Source organism: Mycteria americana, chromosome 17 (genome assembly GCF_035582795.1).
Source record: "Mycteria americana isolate JAX WOST 10 ecotype Jacksonville Zoo and Gardens chromosome 17, USCA_MyAme_1.0, whole genome shotgun sequence".
NCBI classification, from domain to species: domain Eukaryota; kingdom Metazoa; phylum Chordata; class Aves; order Ciconiiformes; family Ciconiidae; genus Mycteria; species Mycteria americana.
The window spans coordinates 3,393,751-3,413,290 of NC_134381.1; the positions used below are offsets into that span (position 1 = coordinate 3,393,751).

A 19,540-nucleotide genomic window follows, 5' to 3' on the forward strand; every position below is an offset into this window, starting at 1 on the left:
GCGGGTGGTGCCACAGTCCATTTCTGAGTTTCCTCTTCCTTCTGGCCTCTTCTGCGGGGTTGCCGGCCGCCCTCCCCCTGCTCGGGTGGGAGGTTCTCCAGCGCGACACCCAGCTCCAGCAGCCTCCTGCTCCTGCCTCCGATAAATGCCAGTCTTGCACTTGAACCCCTTCCAGCTGATCTCTGCTTACAGATGTTCCTGCGAGTTGCTCTGGCAGTTTTACTGGGAGCTTGAGCAGATACGAAGGTTGCCAAGAGTTTATGCTTAATTGTTAAGTGGAACAGAGACAAACTACTTTTATTTTGAAGCTAAAATTTCTTCTTTTATCTTGCTGGCTGGGCCAGCTGTATCATATGGTTTGACATAGGCTGAGCTCAGAGCTCCTGCACCTAGTAGTGCACTACTACTTCATTAGGGTTTCCCCCCCTCATTCCATTTTCCCCCCTCTCTTTTTAATGTGTTTGTGATACCCTTTTAAGGTTGGTTGTACCAGGTCAGGTTGTCTTATTAATCCCCAAAGTGAAAAATAGCTCTCCTTCAGCCCAGCAGATCGGATCTCGAATGCACTTGCAGTTGGACACTGCACACTGAACCAGTTTAACCCGTGTGCCTTCATCCAGCGCTCGGAGGTCGGGCGCTTCATTAAGCAGAACAAAATCGGCACGGGAGCGTCCCCAAGCTGTGCAGCATCCCTCCCTGTCCCTCCTGCCTCTCTTTTTCCTGCGGGCAAGGGCTACTCTTGAAGGCCACCGAGACAGAACACCTCGCTCTATGGTTTAAAAGGCTTTTTTTTTTTTCAGGCGAGCGATCAGTTTTGAGGCCTGGCACCCTGTCAGAAAGTTGACAGATGATCTGCGTTACCGGTGCGTCCCCGGGATGCCCGGGATAATCGCGCTCCAATGGACACCCTGGAGCCGGCAGGTTCTCTGTGAAATGGCTGCAGCTTGGAGGGAGCAGTGAAATGGTCTCCTCTGGGCATGCTCACTCTGTAGAGGGAGCTTTTATCACATGAGCAGAAACTGAATCACTGCTCATGAGGATCTGGAATATGCAACTCTTTGAGTCTTCACCAGAAGAAGACAACAGATGTCCGCAGGTACAGCAGGGTCCACCTCCCGTGCCTCGCAAAGAGCGGCTCCCCGCCGGCCCTGGCCGCAGGCAGGCTGTCTCCTGCTGGGGAAGGAGAAGCCTCAGAGAGGAGGACGACAGTTTGGGGAATGGTGGCTGGGGGTTATTTATTTATCTGTTTCTATATACATGTATTTTCCTGCCCCGGGCGCGGGAGGGCAGGCGGGGCGTGCTGGGGAGCCGGCTGGAGGAGGCTGGCCAGGCTCCGTCTGTGCTCTGCGGGTTGTGCCTTGTGCTGTGCCATGGGCTTGCAGGGACTTCGGCATCCGACGTCGCCTGGCTCTGGGAACGCTCGGGCTTTGTTTCCTCACGTCCGGGTGGTGTTTTATTTGTCTTCTGGGGTGGGGAGGATTGTTGGGGGTTGGTGGGGTTTTGGTTTCTTTTTTTTTTTTTTTGGTGCCTTTTTTTTATTTTTTAAAGCGTGAAGTTTCTAGAAAATTTGGTTCTCCCAGGAGGCCTCCCTGCTTGCAGCTCTTGAAAGCAAGAAGAGCAAACCCTGGGGTGTCTGAGCTGCTCGAAGACTGAACTTCCAAAGGGGAGGAGAGGGCCTGTGGCCACATGGCAGCTCCTCGCTAGGTCTCCTTTCACAGCCTCTGCTTGCATCAAGCCAGCCTACAGCTCACTTCTTCAGGTGGAGGCAAGACTGAGTGTTATTTTACCAGGAAGAAACAATCCTTTTTATTTTGTGGTGGCTTCCTCCCCTCTCTCTTCTTTTCTTTTCTTTTTTTTTTTTTTTTTTTTTTTTAATAGTAGCTTGCAATCCAAGGGAACAGCTGATTAAAACGAAACATCCGTGGTTGATTTCATGACAGGAGGCCCATGCCTGCAGCTTGTTTTTAAAGTTGCCTAAAATTCAGACCCCTGGCCCTGCCATGCTCTTGAGGGTTTTTTTGCTGTCGTTTGTGTTACATGCAGACGGCTCTGTTGGCTGCCACAGACCTCGCTGGGACTTGGGTCAGACACCGAGGGTCCCAGAGCCATGGGGGGTCCAGGCACCCCTGCCAGTGGGTAAAACACCGGCCTGAGCTTGCTGGGCTCGAGGGAGACCCCTGAAGCTGCCATGCAGACACGATATTGAATTTTCAGTCGAGGAGTGAGACATGAAGATGGCATTGAAAAGATAAGGGAGCTTACAGGACAGTCTGTGATACCTCATCTAAATATCTATCGTGTCTCCACTGGACTATAAATACGCTCATTATTCGTCATCTAGAAGATGTGTGCTAAAGGAAAAGGCATCAGAAGAAGTCACGAGGAGAGAAACGAGATTTCTGTTTAACAGTGAAGAGCACAGGCCTTGACGTGCTGCCTTATCAGCTCCCATCCAGGGGAAAAAATGTGCTTTGGGTTTGATGAAGGCTGAGAAAACAAGCAACCAAAAAAACGCTGAGGTGTGCAACGTGTGCTCCTGTGTGGTGGTGACCACGATGACACCGGTATGACAGCCGGCAGAAAACACCTAATGCTCCGTCCCTGCCGGCTGATGCCCTTTGCAAGCGTCTGCAGAGAGACGCTGAAAAGCCTGACCTACTTTGGAGGGAAGAGAGAAACCCGAGGTCTGGACTTCGCGCTGCTTTCCAGCAAGGGTTAAGAGCCCCAGACTGGGGTCTTGGGTTTATTCCCCTCCACGTATTTAACTGACTTCTAAGTGCCAGCACGAGCTCTTCCCAAGAACACGTTTGGACAGAACTGGGCTCTGCAGCTCACATGGGGCATGTTTTCTGCTGATCAGCCCACGTTAGACAAACCCTGGGCCTGGCAGCAGACGTGCGGGTGGGCAGGATCAGTTCAGGCCCAGGATCCGGGGGCTCGGGCTGCGGTAGTCATCCTGGGGCTCCTTTTGCCAGCACTGGAGCCCGGCTCCCCTGGCCTCTCCCACGTGGTGCCATCTCCTAATGAAAGGATCGCGTGCATCTCGTGCAATGGCTATTTTATTCAGGTAAACAAGGAGTTTTAAGGAGCTTCACCCTCCTGGCCAGCTGGTTTGGGGAAGGGCTGGCTATTCCTGCTGGTCCTTTTTGTTGTCCTTTTGCACTTTTCCCTGAAGTTTTTCCTTCTCACCTTCCCGCTCCTGGAGCTGAGAGCGGTCGAGGAATCACCGCAGCGGGAGAGCTACCTTGCTTTTGGTTCAGCTGAATGGCTCGGGGCTCTGGCAGCGTGTGCTCCCCGCTCGCGAGGCTTGGAGGACCATATGTTCCTGCAGTGACATGTAATGTCAGTAATTTGGAAGCGAATCTTGAATTTATATCCCTTAAGTACCATTTTCAGCCGGTTCTTTTTGACTGCTGTAAATGTAAAGAGTTTTGACACCAACACCTCTTTGCAGAGAAAACCTTTATGTCCCCTCGTGTTCCCCTTGGTCCTGTGGGCTCCGTCCCTCCCCGTGCCTGTGTGAGCTCCTTGGTCTCTTGGGTGGAGAAGGAAATGTCTGGCGTTGCTGCACGGTGGCGTTGGTCCTGGAGGGGGGCAGAGGAGGAGGACGGGCAGCGGGCAGCACTGCCTGCCAGGATTTACAGTGGTCAGGAAAGCAGCAGGAGCAAAGCTCACACACTGTACGAGGTAATTGGAAAGTATCCTTAAAAAAGAAAAAAAATTAGAGGGTGAAAAAATGAAGAGCAAGCTTTTTAAAAAAATATTCTGGGATCCAACGTAACAGCTTGCTTCCCCCAAACCAGGCAATGTATTTATCTTTTTCCTTCAGTCCCCGTCAGGAGGGGGAAGGCTGGTGGACGTGGTGGAGAAGGGGCGAGGCAGTGGGGGTTAAGAAGATCTGACATGCAAGCGTCTTCCCTGCAACGCTGCCATACTGCGTCGGAGCAGCACAGTGCCTCTTGCAAAGGAAGCTTTTCACAACTTGTCCTTGTTCCAAGGATGAGGAAATCTCCAGCTCTTCTGGCATTTTCTCTCTGTCATAAGTCAGAGCTGCTTTCACCTGTAAAGTATGATCAGCACGGACGGGGAGAGGACTGGAACGGAGCGGGGCTCGGAGCAACCTTGCAAGGCTTTTCATGGAGCTCTTGGTGTTAAATGAGGAACTTTTCCCCTCCTCCTCTCCTCATTTTCCTGTGTGCCTGCAAAAATACTCTGGTTTGCATTTAAAGGAGAAAACTGTATGTGCTGGGACTAAGCCAACTTGTTTATTCAAGGGAAATACCATATTTCCAACCCTTTCTCTCGCAGAGGAAGGCTTGACAGAGGATGGCAGACTGGGCTGGGTATTGTATTTTTAGGTGACATCAAAGCACGGTTGTGATTCGAAGAAGCTGAAAATCATGGCTGGCATTTTGCATCGAGCTCTGCGAGACCTCTCCGCCCCACTCCCCCCAGCCCCCAAAGGGGTTAACTTCTCCTTCCAAAACAGGTGGATTTTGACCTAAATCAAGGAGGGAAAAGGAGAAAAAAAAACAAACCAACCCCAAAACAACAAAACCACCACCACAAACCCACAGCCTGCTACTTTCCACACTTTTGCAATTTCCCTTCTCCAAAGCGGATTTTTATTGCGAGGGCCTGGGGGGCCGCGAGCGGCCGGGAGGCGAACGCCCGCTCCTCTCCTCCTGTCAAAAAATGGCAGGTCAGTGTGTGTCTGTAAACAATGCAGTTATGAAATGGCAGCGCCAGGCCGAGCTGAGCATGCTCGGGAGCAGCCTGTAGGGGGAGGTGAGCCGAGAAAGATGATCTAATTCAGTGCAATTCTTGGGATTGAAGGAAAAGACCAGGCTCCACTCTTAATGACAGAGCAGAAAAAAAAGGCCCCACGCCGGGGACGAAGCCCGTAGGCCATGGAGGAGAGGGTGTGAGGATCTCCCACCTCTAGGACTTCGGGTGCTGGGCAGCGCTGTGTCGCTTTCTCACCCTCCAGGAGAGTAAAGCCTTGGTGAGGTTTTGCTGTAGTTATTAGAGGGACAGGCCCGAGGGTGCAAGTTCTGTTATTATTATTATTTTTTTTTGTCTTTTTTCCCTCCCCCCCTCCCTGTCCGCTTTTCCGGCTTGCAGGCGTCGCTGTCTCGCTGCTGGCCTCTCGATGGCTGGAGGTGACCCAGACGGAGGTGGTGTGGGCAGCTGAGCGAGGTCCTCCAGGTCCCAAGGGAAGCCCAGGCGGGGCTTCCCTCCTGCGCTGACCCGACCAGCCCTTCTGCTGGGCGCCGTCGGGACGGGCAGGGGGAGAGGGAGCTGCTCCGCTGGCTGCGGTGGTTTGGGGGTGGGAGGAAGAGGAGCGCGGAGGCCGAAGAGGTGCCTGAGCCCCATGGATAGGGGCGAGCTGCCTTCCAGCTCCCCTGCTGCAACCTGCTTGCTCCAGGCTCCTCTTGGTGCTACGGTTTTATCCTGGCTAAGCCTTCCTGGGGACTGGTGTTTCTGAAATGGCTGGTTTGCTTTTGCTAGAGATAGTGATGAATCTTGGTCTCCATTTTAGGGTTTTCTTCCCCCCCTCCCCTCATGGGTGGTAGGAGAAGGCAGGCAGCAGCTGTCTCTTTGCTAACCTCAGCCTGTGGAAGGAGGAGATGCCTTTGTCTGCTCTGGATTTACACTTGCCTGCACGTACAAGTTGCACTGGCTTTAACTCTACTGGGACACAGCTCGATGGGTATGACGCTTCCCGGTGAGGAAGCGTAGCTGTGTCCATGCTAGGGCTGTTGTCTGGTAAATCGGTCTCCCCTTTACAGGAGGCCATGGGCTCTGCAAACCCCCCTTGCCTGAAGCCTTGCACGCCATTGTGGACCGCGTTGTCTTATGAGAAGTCACTTTAAGTCCTGTTGTGTTTCATGCACGTGTCTCCGTGTTCCCAGCTGTTGCGTGCAGGGACTTGCGCCTCATTTCTACCCTTCCCCCTGTTTCGGGAGTTGATTTGTGCGGCTGGAATAGGCGAGAGGACATGGGGGTAGAGCAGGAAATGTTTCTTTTCTTTTAGGAAGAGTCTGGATGAAAGGAATTCAGGAGACAAAAGAATTCCAAAGAGTTTGATTTGGGGACAAACTTCAGGCTGAGGGCAGTGCTTGTTGTGAGCTGCAGATAAAATTCCACGTTCACATGATTGCACGAGGCTTACAAGGAAGTGGCCTTAACCTAAAAAAAAGGAGCTTTGAGACTGGTGACTGCTTTGTAGGCCAGGTATGCTGGTGGTTACGTTTCCTTCCTTCTCCAGATCAAATGCTTCTGCTGCTTCTAATGACAGGCCCGTGGTCAGCGTCCCCACGAGCAGTGATCCCAGACCTTGCCCGTGCACAGCAGGACCTGAGCAGTGCCGAGCTCTGACATGAGCAGCCTTCACATGCCTACAAAAGAAACACTCTCTTTCTACAAGCGTTTTCTTAATCATTACTTCCTATGTAATTAACTACAAAATGTTTGTCTTCTCTTTAAGGCAAAGGTTATTATGAGCAAGTTGGTTTGGCTTGTGGTGTTATTTTTTTTTTTAGGAGAAAAAGGGAGGAAAAAAATGAGTGAATGAGAATCTGCTGCTGTTGGGGTTGCATCATTTGTTGAGAGCTTTGCCTCTCTGCCTTGCTACAGTGTGTATTGCAAACCTCGCCGCCGCCTTGCGCAGGAGGTGAAATCCTGCCCTGCTGAAGGGCTGGCAAGAGCTTTGCCTGAGCCCCGGCTCCACCGGGGAGCTGGCGTTGGGGTGCATGCCCCAACGCTCGTGGGGAGCGGTGCCCGGTGGTGTCACCTCTGAGGGGTCAGTGTCCACTGAGTGTGGACCTCCCGGCTGGAGGCTTCACAGGCCGGGCAGGATTGGTCCTGCCCGTCCCGCCGGGTCTGCAGGCAGACGTGTTGGTGCAGCCGCTGCCCTGAATGGGAGTGAGCAGTTTCAGAGGGGTCCTCCTGCTCCCAGCCCTCTTTCAGATCGACCTGCTTTAGCTGCATGGCTCCAATCAGAATAATGCTGCTGCGAAGCCTCAGGTTCCTAGACGGCTGATTTCTAAGACAAAAAAAAAAAAAAAAAAAAAAAAGACCCTGGTGAAGGTAGACATCTTAGCACATCAACCTCCGCTCCTTCCTGGTCTGCCTGGAGAGAGCTCTGGTTCATGATGTAACTCACTGGTCTCTTGGGCTTGGTAAGCTGCAATATGTTGGAGTTTTGCTGTGCATGTATTGTCTTTGCCTATAAAACCTGTTTGGACCTTTGCGAAGGGCACCCGGATGGCTGATGAAAATGCCAAGGAGGAGGCTGAGAAAGCTTTCTGTGTTTCCCAGCTTTGCTCTTTTTCTCTTCTTTTTTTTGTGGGCTTTTTTTTTTTTGTTTTAAAGGCACCACTGTAGTTTCTAGTCGTCGTCTGTTTGGAAATGCTGCAGAGCATTTCCTTGGCCAGTCTGACCCATCTTCCATCCCCTCCAAAGACCTCGCAGAGGAGAGGAAGCCTGTTTTCTTGTAAACAGAGGTGGCGAGGAAAAACTAAACTAGTACTAGCTCCTCTGCTTGGATCCTCATGGCTTTTAAAGCCCTTTCAAAGACCTAATCAGTCTTTCTTAAGATGCAATAATTTTTTCTTCCCCTTGAAACCTAAAAATAAAAGGGTATGTGTGGGGTAATGCTTCATTGCTGGTGGTGTGTACTCTTTATGGAGGCTCCCCAGCCACGGAAGGTTAATAATCAGTCTGGGGTCGGCGAGGGAATGGAGGCGAACGGCTGCAGGAAAGGGGGGAAGGAGGAAAAAAAAAATGGAGAGAGTGAGACTTTTATTGTGAAGCAGCCTGTGCTTGGCAGTTGGCTTTTGTTGGGACTGCTGCAAGAGCAGACATTTCTCGGCGGGGAGGGTGGGTATAGGATTTCCCTGCCAATCGGGAGCCGACGGATTGGGGCATGGGGAGTGTGAGCAGAAAGGGAAGTTTGCTCTGAATTTAAGGGAGGGGAGGGAAAAAAAAACCAACACACACACAAAAATGGAGGTATTGACACTTGCGGTGAAGTTGGTGCTAAGTTGGCTGGGTGGAGCCGTGGGCCGGTGGGAATGAATGGGCAGCGCTGCCCGGCTGGCGGTGGGTGCCCGGTGGGTGCCCCTCGGTGCTGGGTGCCGGCTGCTGCATCTGCTGGGTGGTGATGGAGCAAGGAGGGGAGAGCGCTGGCCTGGGGGGAAGAGGCTTCGAGTGCTTCTCAGGGGTTTCCTGTAGCTTCCTTTTGATCAAAATGCTTCAAAATTCACAGTTGGCTTTTTTTTTAATTATTATTTTATTTTCTACCTTGATGCTGAGTTTTGTTTGTTTCAGAGCAAAGCATGGAAGTTGTAAAGCCGCCGCCGCTGCTAGCAAGGGATGTGTTTCTGAGATAGGGACCAGGAGAGCCCGTCAGGTGCCACCTCGGTTAGCCTTGCCTTGGCACCCAGCTTTTTGTTACTCTCGCAGGAAAAAGCAATGGTTTCTCTCTGGCCTCTCTTGGCGTTGGAAATTCTGCTTTGAGAGCTCCCGCCTCTGGCCAGGACCCCGGGCAGCCCCGAGCTCCTGGTAATTGCAGCGAGGAGGGAGGGTGGTCGTTAGCTGCAGAGGTCTGATTGACTCCAGGGTTCCTGCAGCAGCTTTTCTTCAGGCATCACAGGCTGAGCAGCAGCAATGCCTCTGCAGAAGGGAGAGTGTGGATGATTTGTGGAGTGGGGGTACTGCTTGTAAAAGAAAGAAAAACTTAGAATTGGATGGCTAAGAACGACCTGCTGGGAATCCTGGGGCTTCCAGTATGAGTCAGTTTAATAGCAGGAATATCAAGACCTTTCCTTGTTGCAACAAAGGTTGGGAAAACAAGCCGGTCCCTGTTAGACAGACTGAGGCTCTTTATTTGCTGCTGGTTTCTGTGGCGAGGGCCGGGGTGCCCCTTCCCATGGGTGGGAGCTGTGGGGCTGCGCTTGAGCCCTGGCTCTCTGCAGTTCTCTTTGCATTAGTCTTGCAGCAGGGTAAGTCCATGAGAAAAATGAAGTTATTCCCAGTTTATAACACATCTAGGTGGAGGAGAGGTAGGGTTTACAAGCAGATGTTTGCAGCAAAGATATATATTATTGGGTTAGCAAATAAATTTAAAAAAAAAAGCTGATCTATGTTCAAACTTTGGGCTGTGTTTTTATGATTGTTTCTTGATGGAAGCTGTTGGCCAGTGTCTGCTGGAGGTATGTTCTGTTCCAGGCTATCTGATCGGTTGGCTGAGCTGAGGTTTCAAATGCTTATGGCTTGCTTTTTGTTCTGTGTCTGAAAATCTGAAGGTGGTGTGCTTGGGGCACAAGTCTCCTCTTGCTGAGAGCACCCAGACGTGGCCGTGTTTGCTGTTTGCTTGCGCTCAGGGGCAGGCAGCCACCCACAACCACCTTCCTCCTCGCTACAGGAGCAATCCTTGAAGGTGCCCTTAGCTCCGTGCGGGTGGGCCTGGCGGGTGGTGGAGGCTTTCCCAAGAACCTGTGCCCAGCCGGTGTCCCTCGAGTTTCCTCCTTCCCATCAGCTGTGTGTTGCTTTGCAGATGATGGCATTTAGGTGCAGGGCAGGGTGGTCCTGCAGGCACCGCTGTGGCCCAGGGGCAGGGACCAAGCGCTGGATGAGCTCTCGCTGGTCTGCACGGGGTGGGGGGCTGCTGAAATCTGGGGAAGGCAGACCCCGCGCTGCAGTACCTGCCGGCACCTGGCATTGCAGCCGAGTTCACATGGAAACAAAAATGACAGCGTGGCTGGTAATAGCAATAGCAACACCAAAGCTCATCTCCCCTGCTAGCTTCGGACAGAAACTGATGTGGGGAAGGGCAAGCTGCTGCTGGGAGTGGTTTTGGAGCTGATACACCGGGCTTCGTGTGTGCGTCTTACCTCTTTAGCTTGCTACATGGGAGGTGGGCAGGTTGTTTTTTTCTTTCTTTAGCACTCAGTGCGCTTTAAACCTTGTGATTTGCATGGCTGCAGGCACCATCTGCTCTCCGTGCTGGCCTACAACAGTTGGCTTGACCTGGGCTTATTCTTCTCCTGCGACGCAGCAGCGTGCGGTGAACCCTTCACCCAGCCTGGCCCCGGCCCCGGAGGCGGACATCGCTGCCTCCCCGCTCGCACAGCAGCTCTGCAAGGCAGTCGCCATCTTTACCTTTCAGACCAGCTTGTCTCCTTAAATGCAGAGCTGTGTCAAAGGACTTCTTCTACTGTGTGTTTGGGGTTTTTTAATACCTTTTTCCTTTTGTTTTGTTTTGGTAGCTTTTTTTTGTCTTGCCACTTCAAAAAAAAAAAAAAGAGAAAGAGAAGGTATAAAGGCTGCAAACCTGATCTAGCAACGTGACTCCAGGCGTGTGAAAGGCACAGGAGATGAGCAGGTGTTCGCTTTTTACAAAAAAAAATTAAAAAAAAAGAGAGGGGAAAAAAGAAAAATTACTTTCTATAGGATTAAAAATAGAGCTCATTAACTTGAATAAACATGGATGTTATGAATGATGAGTTAGCTGTAGCTCACTGATGTTTTGCATTTTATAAGTTACGTTTGAATGAACTACAAAAAAACCAAAGCCACCAAAAGCATATTTGGGCTGTAAATGTTGATAAATGATGTGTAAGGAGAAGTTTGACAGATCTGCCTCCCCCCACCCAAAACCTAAGAAGTTTTGGGGGAATAAGGGTCACCTCCTCGAGATGTCTTTCACGACCATTTTAATCCGCGCCTCTACGGACATACTCAGCTGGATTCCCAAGCATGTTACACTCAGAATATCTCTCTGACTGCATCTTAACCAAAGAGCTGTGAGGTCTCAGCTCTGGGCGCAGCTCGAAGCCCCTCTGCTTCTCCGGCGAGACGGACTGTTCAGCTGGGGCCAGCCTTGTTGTTTTTTATCTTTGACCTGTGCCTTGGTGGCAGTTTCCTGGCAGCGTTACTTTGCAGAATGAGATTTGCCCATGATATAAACAGGATGTGTCCACGATTGTCTCTTGTTTTAAATACGTGTGTATGAACATTGAGCTAAACCATGGTATTTCTTTTTTTTCTTCCCTCCCTCCCATCCCATCTCTCCCCACCCCTAGCGAACAGTGCTGAGTAAGGGAGAGACAAGGAAAGACGCCTGCATGAAGACTGAGCTGCTGAAAGATATCACCAACAACAAAGAGGAAGGTGAGCACCTGCCTCGATTGAGGGCCAGACCTTGCTTGTGAGGTTGGCATGTGATGGGAACAAAACTGGGGGCTTGGAGATGTGCTCTGGCCCCCGAGTGTCTCAGGTGTGCTCCCATGAACAGAGTGGCTCCGTTCTCCTCCTGTGTTTATTTTGAGCAGAGCTCTTCCCCAGAAGACGCAAATTTGCTTTTCAGTCCATCCATCTCCACCCACCTAAAGAATTATATCTCATTTTCACTTCTGCTTTGGTGTGGCTGTGAAGCACAGAGGAGTTACTTTGAACCTCCTCTGTGTGACTAGTTTTAACTGAACTCTGATCCCCGCCACATGATGACCTAGCCCTTTTCCTCCCTCTATTAAAGTTCACTTTCTGTATTCCTATGAGTTTCTCTGTTGCTCCAGAACAGGCACCGATCACTGCAGGATGGCCAGTGGGGTTAGACATTCCACACCTCGTGCCGTTGTGGGATGCTTCGTGGCTTCTGCGTTGTTTCTGCTTGCTTTTACTTTGTAGGATGCAGCGCACATGTTAATTTGACGAAGTCTTTCCTGTGTGGTTGTCTGTGAGTTGCATGCACACAAATCTGAGGCCTTAATAAATGTGTCAGTGGGATTAGGGAAAAAAAAAACCCACCGCCCTCTATCTCCACCTCCCCCCGCTTTCTTTCCATGGCTTTATTATTCCTTGACTAGTAACTTCTCATAGCTCTGCAGGGATTTGGTGTATTTTTGTTCTCCTTTCCATAATAGAGCATTAGAAAAGCACTGAACTGGCCCCATCAAAATACCTAGTCTTAGCTAGAAACAAAATTTTGGACATAGTTCAGATGTGTGTGAGTATAGCATTGCTTTTTCTTTCTCCTCTGTCCAGCATAATGTTTTGTCAAGCTGCTCTAGTTAGAAAGTAAAGCTCAGAACAGGCAAAATATTGAATGCTGCGTCAGATGTGGCCACGGTGCTTGCATATTAACTGGGAGCACGTGAATGCTGCTGCTGACGCCGGTTGTGTATGGACCTCCGGTCTGGGCAGACCAGAGACGAAGTCTGAGATGTCAGTGGGAGGTTGCGTTGCTCTGGGAGGAGACTCTCGCTTTGATCCCTTGCTTTGCTTGGCTCAGGACTATAAAGCTAGTTTATTTAGCTCTTGGTTGATCTTAAGGTAAGTGTCAAGAGTCTACGGAGGTAAAAATCGAGGAGGAGGGTGGGAACATTTCTGCGCCTTGTATGTCTCGACTGATTTTGACTTGAAGCAAATGCTGTGTATCAAAAGGAAGCTGAGAACCCTCCCTGTGCAGGAACAGTCTTGAGGCTTCACGAGGTGCTCAAATTCCAACCACTTCAGCTTACTGTCCAGTTCTGTTACCGGGAAAAGAAGGGTCCTAAAATGTGAACTGCATAGTCTCCGTTCTTGTCGTCATGTTCAGATTGTATCCTTCTTTTCCCAAGCATACCACGTGTGTAAGACAATGGTTTGCATGGTCGTTGTGCTATATGCATTGTTCTTCACTGACCTTTGTTACCCAGCTGTGACCGTCACAGGAGTTCAATTAGTTAATGTCCTAAAGTCTGTTTAGCGTAGTGTTTAGCGTTGGCAAAGAATTTACTTTTTTGAGTGTCGCGCGAACATGAAATCATTACAGCAGACTTGCAAGATGGCATGAAATAGTTTCTTTGAGCCCTGTTTCCTGACTCAGGGATGGGTGGCAGTGTATGGAGCTGGGATGAGTGGACTGGAAAAGCACCCTGAAGTCTGAGATTTCTCTCTCTAAGTTTGCTTGAACAGTCATTTTCCTTTAGTGAGGAGGATGGGACCAGTACTGTCTAAGATCTTAATCAGTGACACAGACGGCGGGATCAAGTGCACCCTCAGCAAGTTTGCAGATGACACCAAGCTGAGTGGTGCGGCTGACACGCCTGAGGGATGGGATGCCATCCAGAGGGGCCTGGGCAAACTCGAGAAGTGGGCCCGTGTGAACCTCATGAGGTTCAACAAGGCCAAGTGCAAGGTCCTGCACCTGGGTCGGGGCAACCCCTGGTATCAATACAGGCTGGGGGATGAAGGGATGGAGAGCAGCCCTGCAGAGAGGGACTTGGGCGTGTTGGTGGATGAAAGACTGGACATGAGCCGGCAATGTGTGCTCACAGCCCAGAAAAGCCAACCACATCCTAGGCTGCATCAAAAGCAGCGTGGCCAGCAGGTCGAGGGAGGGGATTCTGCCCCTCTGCTCTGCTCTGGTGAGACCCCCCCTGCAGTGCTGCGTCCAGCTCTGGGGTCCTCAGCACAGGAAAGACATGGACCTTTGGAGTGGGTCCAGAGGAGGCCACAAAAATGATCTGAGGGATGGAACACCTCTCCTATAAGGAAAGGCTGAGAGAATTGGGGTTGTTCAGCCTGGAGAAGAGAAGGTTCAGGGAGACCTTATTGCAGCTTTTCAGTACTTAAAGGGGGCTTATAAGAAAGATGGGGACAGACTTTTTAGTAGGGCCTGTAGCGATAGGACAAGGGGTAATGGTTTTAAACTAAAAGAAGGTAGATTCAGACTAGATATAAAGAAATTTTTTACGATGAGGGTTGTGAGACACTGGCCCAGGTTGCCCAGGGAGGTGGTAGTTGCCCCATCGCTGGAAACACTCAAGGTCAGGTTGGACAGGGCTCTGAGCAACCTGATCTAGTTAAAGATGTCCCTGCTCATGGCAGGGTGGTTGGACTAGATGACCTGTAAAGGTCCCTTCCAACCCAAACCATTCTGTGATTCTATGATTCTAGGATGCGTAGGAATGGGAATCCGCAAAAGTCTGCTGCTGCTTCTGGGTTCTAGTTTAGGCTGAGCTGCTGCAGTGCACTGATGGTGTGTTTGATGGGGGCCATGGCCTGCAACGTAAAATTAGATCTGTTCTGGATTTTGTTCCGTTTGGGAAAATCCCCTTTGCAGGTTATCTGTCAGTATTGAACCTGGGATCGAAAACTTTCAGAGGCTTGAGCTTGTAGATCCAAGGACTGACTAAAGGTGCTGTTTGGGCTAAAGACTTAGTGTGAATTACTGTGGTTTTCCCTCTTTCTACTCCCCCTTTTCTCAGAAGGATGCTGACATGGAGGTCAGTATCAGATCCCCATTTGAACTCTGTCAGTACACACCATAGCTCCGCTGCTGCCTCTCTGAATGGCCGTTTATGAGTTACACCTCTACGTACAAGCTTGTGCTTTCTCTGTGTCCAAGATGAGCCAGGAAATTCAGGTAGCTTGCAGCCTTGAATGAGATGTAGGGGTCTGTCCCCCAAGCAAGGCACATCGGCACCGCTGCGACTGCTGTCTGGCTCCACCACTGATGAAGATCGTCATGTTGGATCTCCATGAAGATCTCCTGTTGCAGGGAAGGTTCATAGTCTTGTGGGGCAATAGCTGAGCTGCCCCAGTTTATAATCTGCTGTTTTGAGGCAGTGCATCCCCTTTCTTGCTTGTCCTCAGCGTGCCAGCCTGTCATTTGTGACAACTCGGTACTGCTGCCCCAGGGGACGAGTTGTCGGGCTGGGGCAGGGAGCTGGGTGGGTACTCTCGGGGAGCAGCCTGGAGGTAGGGGTTCCTTGGGTGGGCAGTCATGGTGTTTTGTTCTTTGTTCCTCGAGTGGAAGGTATTGTGGAAACGCACTGTTGTTACCAGCTGGGATGTCCTCTTCTGCCTTCATCCTGGTACTGATAAAGAGAAATAATTGAACTATAAATTCAACATACATCTGCAGGAACAAGATCTTTGTATGTTCCCAGCACTTTACTTTCCAGTTCTGGGGTTGAGTCCCAGCCTGCGTGAAGCCCAGTGTAAGTTGCTCAGTAGACTCAGTGTCCCCTTCTGTGTAAAATTGCTTCATACAGATAGAAAAAAAGCTGTGGATGAGACTGTGTTTTGGTGTCTGTGGGGAAACGTTCCATTTCAGTTTTACATGTGGGTGTGAGTTTAGGTCCATCTTTCCCTTTGACAGGGAGGGGAAAGGGGCAGAGAGATGGAAGAGATGAGCGGAAAAAAGTTGCACTCGTGTTTTGTTAGGCCATATTGTCTTTAGTCTGACTCAGAGAAAAACTAATTAAAAAGTGGTTTCTTTGCAATAATTGCAAGTGATTTCAGTTCTTCTCCTAACGTACGTAGCTCCTAACTCTGTGCTGCATCTCGCTTGACCTTTCAAGGCAAACCACTCCTTTTCTGATTCCTCAGCCCCAGAGATGGAAAGTTCCACTAAAGCAGCAGCATGAAGGAGCAGGAAGGGGAGTTGGTAACAAAGTTCTCCATTAGCCTCGGCGTTTCTGAGGCTTCACCCAAGGCAGCTGTTTTACAGTGCTGGAGCATAGTGCTGGATGAGACATGCACAGTCACTTTGCTCTCAAATAAAGTTAAAACTGCTTTCAGAAAATGTCAGGGTTTTAAATTTCTGGAGGGGCCTTTTTCCTCTATTTTTTTTTGTTTCTTTTTTTCCCCTCTTATTGCAGATAGGAAGCTGCTATGAGTGAGGAAAGTGCTGCTTTCCCCTGAGCAGCTGCAACCTTTGCATTCCCAGGTGCAGAGACGGCTGCTTTAAAAGGAGAAAAAGAATAATCTCCTCGCCTTGTTGTACTCAGCACGGGGATCCCCTGCTGACACTGACAGCCAGGAGAGCAGACAGAGCAAAATGATGCTTAGGTATTTTAGATGCTCACCCAGATGTGCACCCAGGTGCTCCCTGTGTCGAGACCCCTGCTCCGGCGAGGCTGCACCCTGTGGCAGACAGGCTGCGGCAGCAGAAGAAACGCGCTCGGAGCCCGGCAGCCCCAGAGCAGGAGCATCCCTCAGTTACGGACGAGCGTGGGGCCTCGTGGCCAGTGCTGTAACACCATGAACCCGATCCCACGGCAAAGGAACAAATTAATTTCATGCAGGCTGTTAAACTGCTTTGAGTCACCGCCGGTATTCACAGGCAGCCCACCAGCGAGATGCTGAATCCCATTTACCTGACCTCAGCATAATCTCAGTATTGAGCATTAACAGCAGAAGTTTTTTCTAGTTTTTTCTTTTTTTTTCTTTTCTTTTCCTGTTTTGACTCTTGGCGTGTCTGATGGGAGGTGGGAAGCGGTGACACTGCCGCAGGGTGACAGTGCTCCGGGGCACTGGGAGGAGTGGCTCTTATGTTTTGGAAATACAGGGCTGGGCTCTTGGATGGATGTCACCCACCTTCATGGATTTAAAAGGGTGAGGGGAAGAAGAGAGCATCAATAACTTGCCCGAGAGAGGAACTTTGGCCTGAAACACTTAATTCTCTTCATTTCTTGGCTTCAAAATGCTCTGCTTTTTGGCTTGAATGATAGAGGTGGTGCTTTCCCTTCCAGTGGATCCAGGATCTCTAGCCACCAATTCTCTCTAGTCTGCATGGTTTCAGTCCCCATCTCTTTTGTCATCCCTTTTATGTTAGCTGGGCTTCTCTCTGCTTTACAATTTTCTTTTTCTTCACTTTGAGGAGGAAGGGGGGGGAGGGAACTGTGTAACACAAGGATTATAAGTGGGTGCATTTCTCGCTTTTAAAAGTTTATCCAGCAGGACAGTTGGGTATTGAATAAATGACTGTGGTATCTCTGGTGTTTTAAAGATGATCTGCAAAGTGCTTAAGGTAAAAAAATCTGTGAAATGTGTGTATATATAAATATAAATGTATGCAGTACTTACTTGTACTGCTATTCAAAATGGTGAGCTTTTCATTTAAGCTCTGTCTTTGCTTAGTTCAGAGTTTGATGTTTCTCTTGCAGCAGCTGAAGCCTCGTGGCTCTGCTGAAGGCTCGTAGCTGCCCTGTGCTCTGTGCTGGGGGCACTCGAAATGCATGGAAAACATCGTGCAAGACGTGGGCAGCTGGGTGTCTTGCCTCTACCAGTGCTCAGCACCAAGATGTTCAGAAAAACGTGTAAAAGTTCCAGATCAGATAATCGTGCATTCACTGTAGGATATTCCACCCCCCCCCGCCCCGTGATGATTCCACTTTGGCCTGGAGTAAAAGGGCTCATAACACTTGAATATGTTTCTTATTTTGTCTCACTGAGCAGTGAGATCCTGGATAGTTTTTTCTCTGTTTCAGAGCATTCTCAAAGTAATACAGAGTTTTGAGCTGATCATCTGGCTGCCTGCATATGGAAAGTTTCTGGTGGCTGCTCATCCCCTTTGGTCTCTGCAGAGGCGATTCGGTTCCCTCTGCCTGTGGCTGGGATGGCTGGTGGGGACCGTAGCGCATCTGTTAGACAGGCTCTGCCCGCGGGCAGGTTTTGGCAGGCTGAACAGAGCTCCAGGGCAGGACCGGAGCCAGGTCTGGCTCTGCTGGAAGGGCTGGAAACCCAACAGGCAAAGGCAGTGGAGAGGAACCAGCATCGCATGAGTCTGGGCTGGGAGAGCAGAGGTGGGTTTCGTTTTGCCTAATTTAGGGTTTTTTTTGAAGTTATCATTCTAATTCTGAACTAGTCCAGCTCATTTCTGCTTACACGTGGGAGGCATGTCCAGGCGGTGATTAGTTTATCCAAAGATAGATGTCTAAACTCAGACTGTGCTTTTTGAGCTGTCGTTTGCTTTCTGTTGGTTCTGATGGTGGCTTAGGGGCACCCTGGAGTTTGATGTCTTTTAGACACCTAAAATGAGATGAGGTGTCCTCATCCTGGCTGACTTAGCTTCTCCCTTACTTTCCTAAGATTCTGTTCTCTTCATGGAAGTTTCAATTCAGTTTTGAATGACAGCATTTGATATGGAGAAGAAAGCTTAAGACTGAAACTTCGGCAGAGGGTCTGCTCGAGCCTGGGGAGAGGCGGGGAGGGATGTGAACTCCTCCTTGCTCTCAATGAGTTGTTAATTCAGAGAAGTGCTTTAAATTACTGATTATTCTGTGCCACGTGGAGTCTCAGGGATAATGTATCTGCATAATTCTCTGAGTCTTAAATTCCTTGTGTTACTAAAGTGTAGCCAGCTCCTAGAAGATAAACCTTTACTGAAGTTTGTTTCAACTTGGTATCAGCTTCAGTACCTACCTGCGAGAATGAGCACCATAACAGAAAATAAATCTCTTGGGCAAGTAACCTGTCCTACCGTTGCTGGATTTTAAATTAATACCGAACGCTTGGATTGGGATGCAGGCGACATTGTGGTCAATGTGACAAGCTTTTACTGCTGCATATGGCGTAGGGGATGCATGAGGGAGCTCTGAAAGTACTAGGATGCTTCTAGTAAATGAGGTTACACTTCTGTGGGCATACGCTATATCTTTCTACCTTTTTTTTAATTAAAAGAAAGAATGGTTGTAGACTGAGGAACAATGAGGGACTTGGAGAGAAAAGTGAATACTGAGGAAACATAGTTTTGCTCTATTTAGAAGGAATGAATACTGTCAAGTTGTAAAGTTTTAGAGAAATACTGATTTTAGGTTTTTATTCACTTGCACTTGCAGCGCATAAGAGCAGAAAAGCTGTTGAACAGCATTTTCAAGAAGAAAACTCATTGCCACGAGTTGTATTTGAAATCAAGATTTTAGCAGGTTTTCAGTGAAACTTTTTTTTAATAATGAAAAAGGGGAGATGAAAAGGTCACGTCAGGAACAAGTGTTTCTTTAGCTGTCTGGTGCTGTTGAAGAGCCTCTGTAGGCTGTTTTATTCAGTATTTCAACATTCTGAGGTTCTTGCTGTCTCTAGTTTGTGTTCCCATCACCATCTATAGGCCGTATTTCAGCAAAAGTGTAAATATATATTGCATTGTGTCTATTCAGCAATGCTTGTACATGGGCACGTAGTGTACATAAGACTTGTTGAACGTGGTCGGACTTGCAGACGTGACCTGTTACACGAGGATGAAGCACTGAGTTAGAGGCAGAGCATCGTGGCAAGCGGAGCAGTAAGCCTGGCCTGAGATGGCAACTCCTATTTTCCTATTACCAGACCAGGTATGCTGGTTGTGAAGACCAGACTCACTTGGGTTACCACATCTTACTAAGCAACGTAGCTCCTGACATAAACTAGTTCTTTGTGGGGGTCTCTTTAGTTTGATGTTCAGGTAGGACCCTGGGATGACAAGCTCCTGCAGTCGGGGGGTTGGCTGTGGTGCTTCTTGCAGGAGTCCTGTTCTGTGCAGGAACTCAGTTTGTAGAAAACAATGCTATTCCAAAGTATTTATGAATTCGTTCTAGTGCTGCCAGAACAGGGAGCAGGAGGATGGAGATGATCTTCCCCCAAAGAAGCCTGTCCCAGCAGCTCAGGACAGCCTTGCCCGTGGTGCCTCAGACCTGCTGGCGGCTGGAGAGGGACGTAGTCTCTCTTCCCATTCAGTCCTTGGTCTCTGCTGATTCTTGCCAGCCAGTGAGCCGTGTGATGCCAGTTG

At 49.7% G+C, this 19,540-nt stretch overlaps 1 protein-coding gene across 15 annotated transcripts in view; it reads left to right on the forward strand.

The window, feature by feature from the left end:
* The window catches only part of EHMT1 (euchromatic histone lysine methyltransferase 1), a 124,225-nt gene that overhangs the window by 48,338 nt on the left and 56,347 nt on the right, over positions 1–19,540 (forward strand). For 7 of the 15 annotated variants that reach the window (XM_075520064.1, XM_075520073.1, XM_075520066.1 and 4 more), the window contains exons 1-2: positions 985–1,096; positions 11,091–11,178. The exons of 1 other annotated variant lie outside the window; for it this stretch is intronic. In XM_075520064.1, coding sequence (XP_075376179.1) covers positions 1,034–1,096; positions 11,091–11,178 — 151 coding nt within the window. In that variant the 5' untranslated portion in view covers positions 985–1,033. Of the gene's footprint in view, positions 1–983; positions 1,097–4,827; positions 5,006–11,090; positions 11,179–19,540 lie in introns of those variants that run through there. 7 more of the 15 variants (XM_075520070.1, XM_075520072.1, XM_075520071.1 and 4 more) reach the window with 3 other exon arrangements.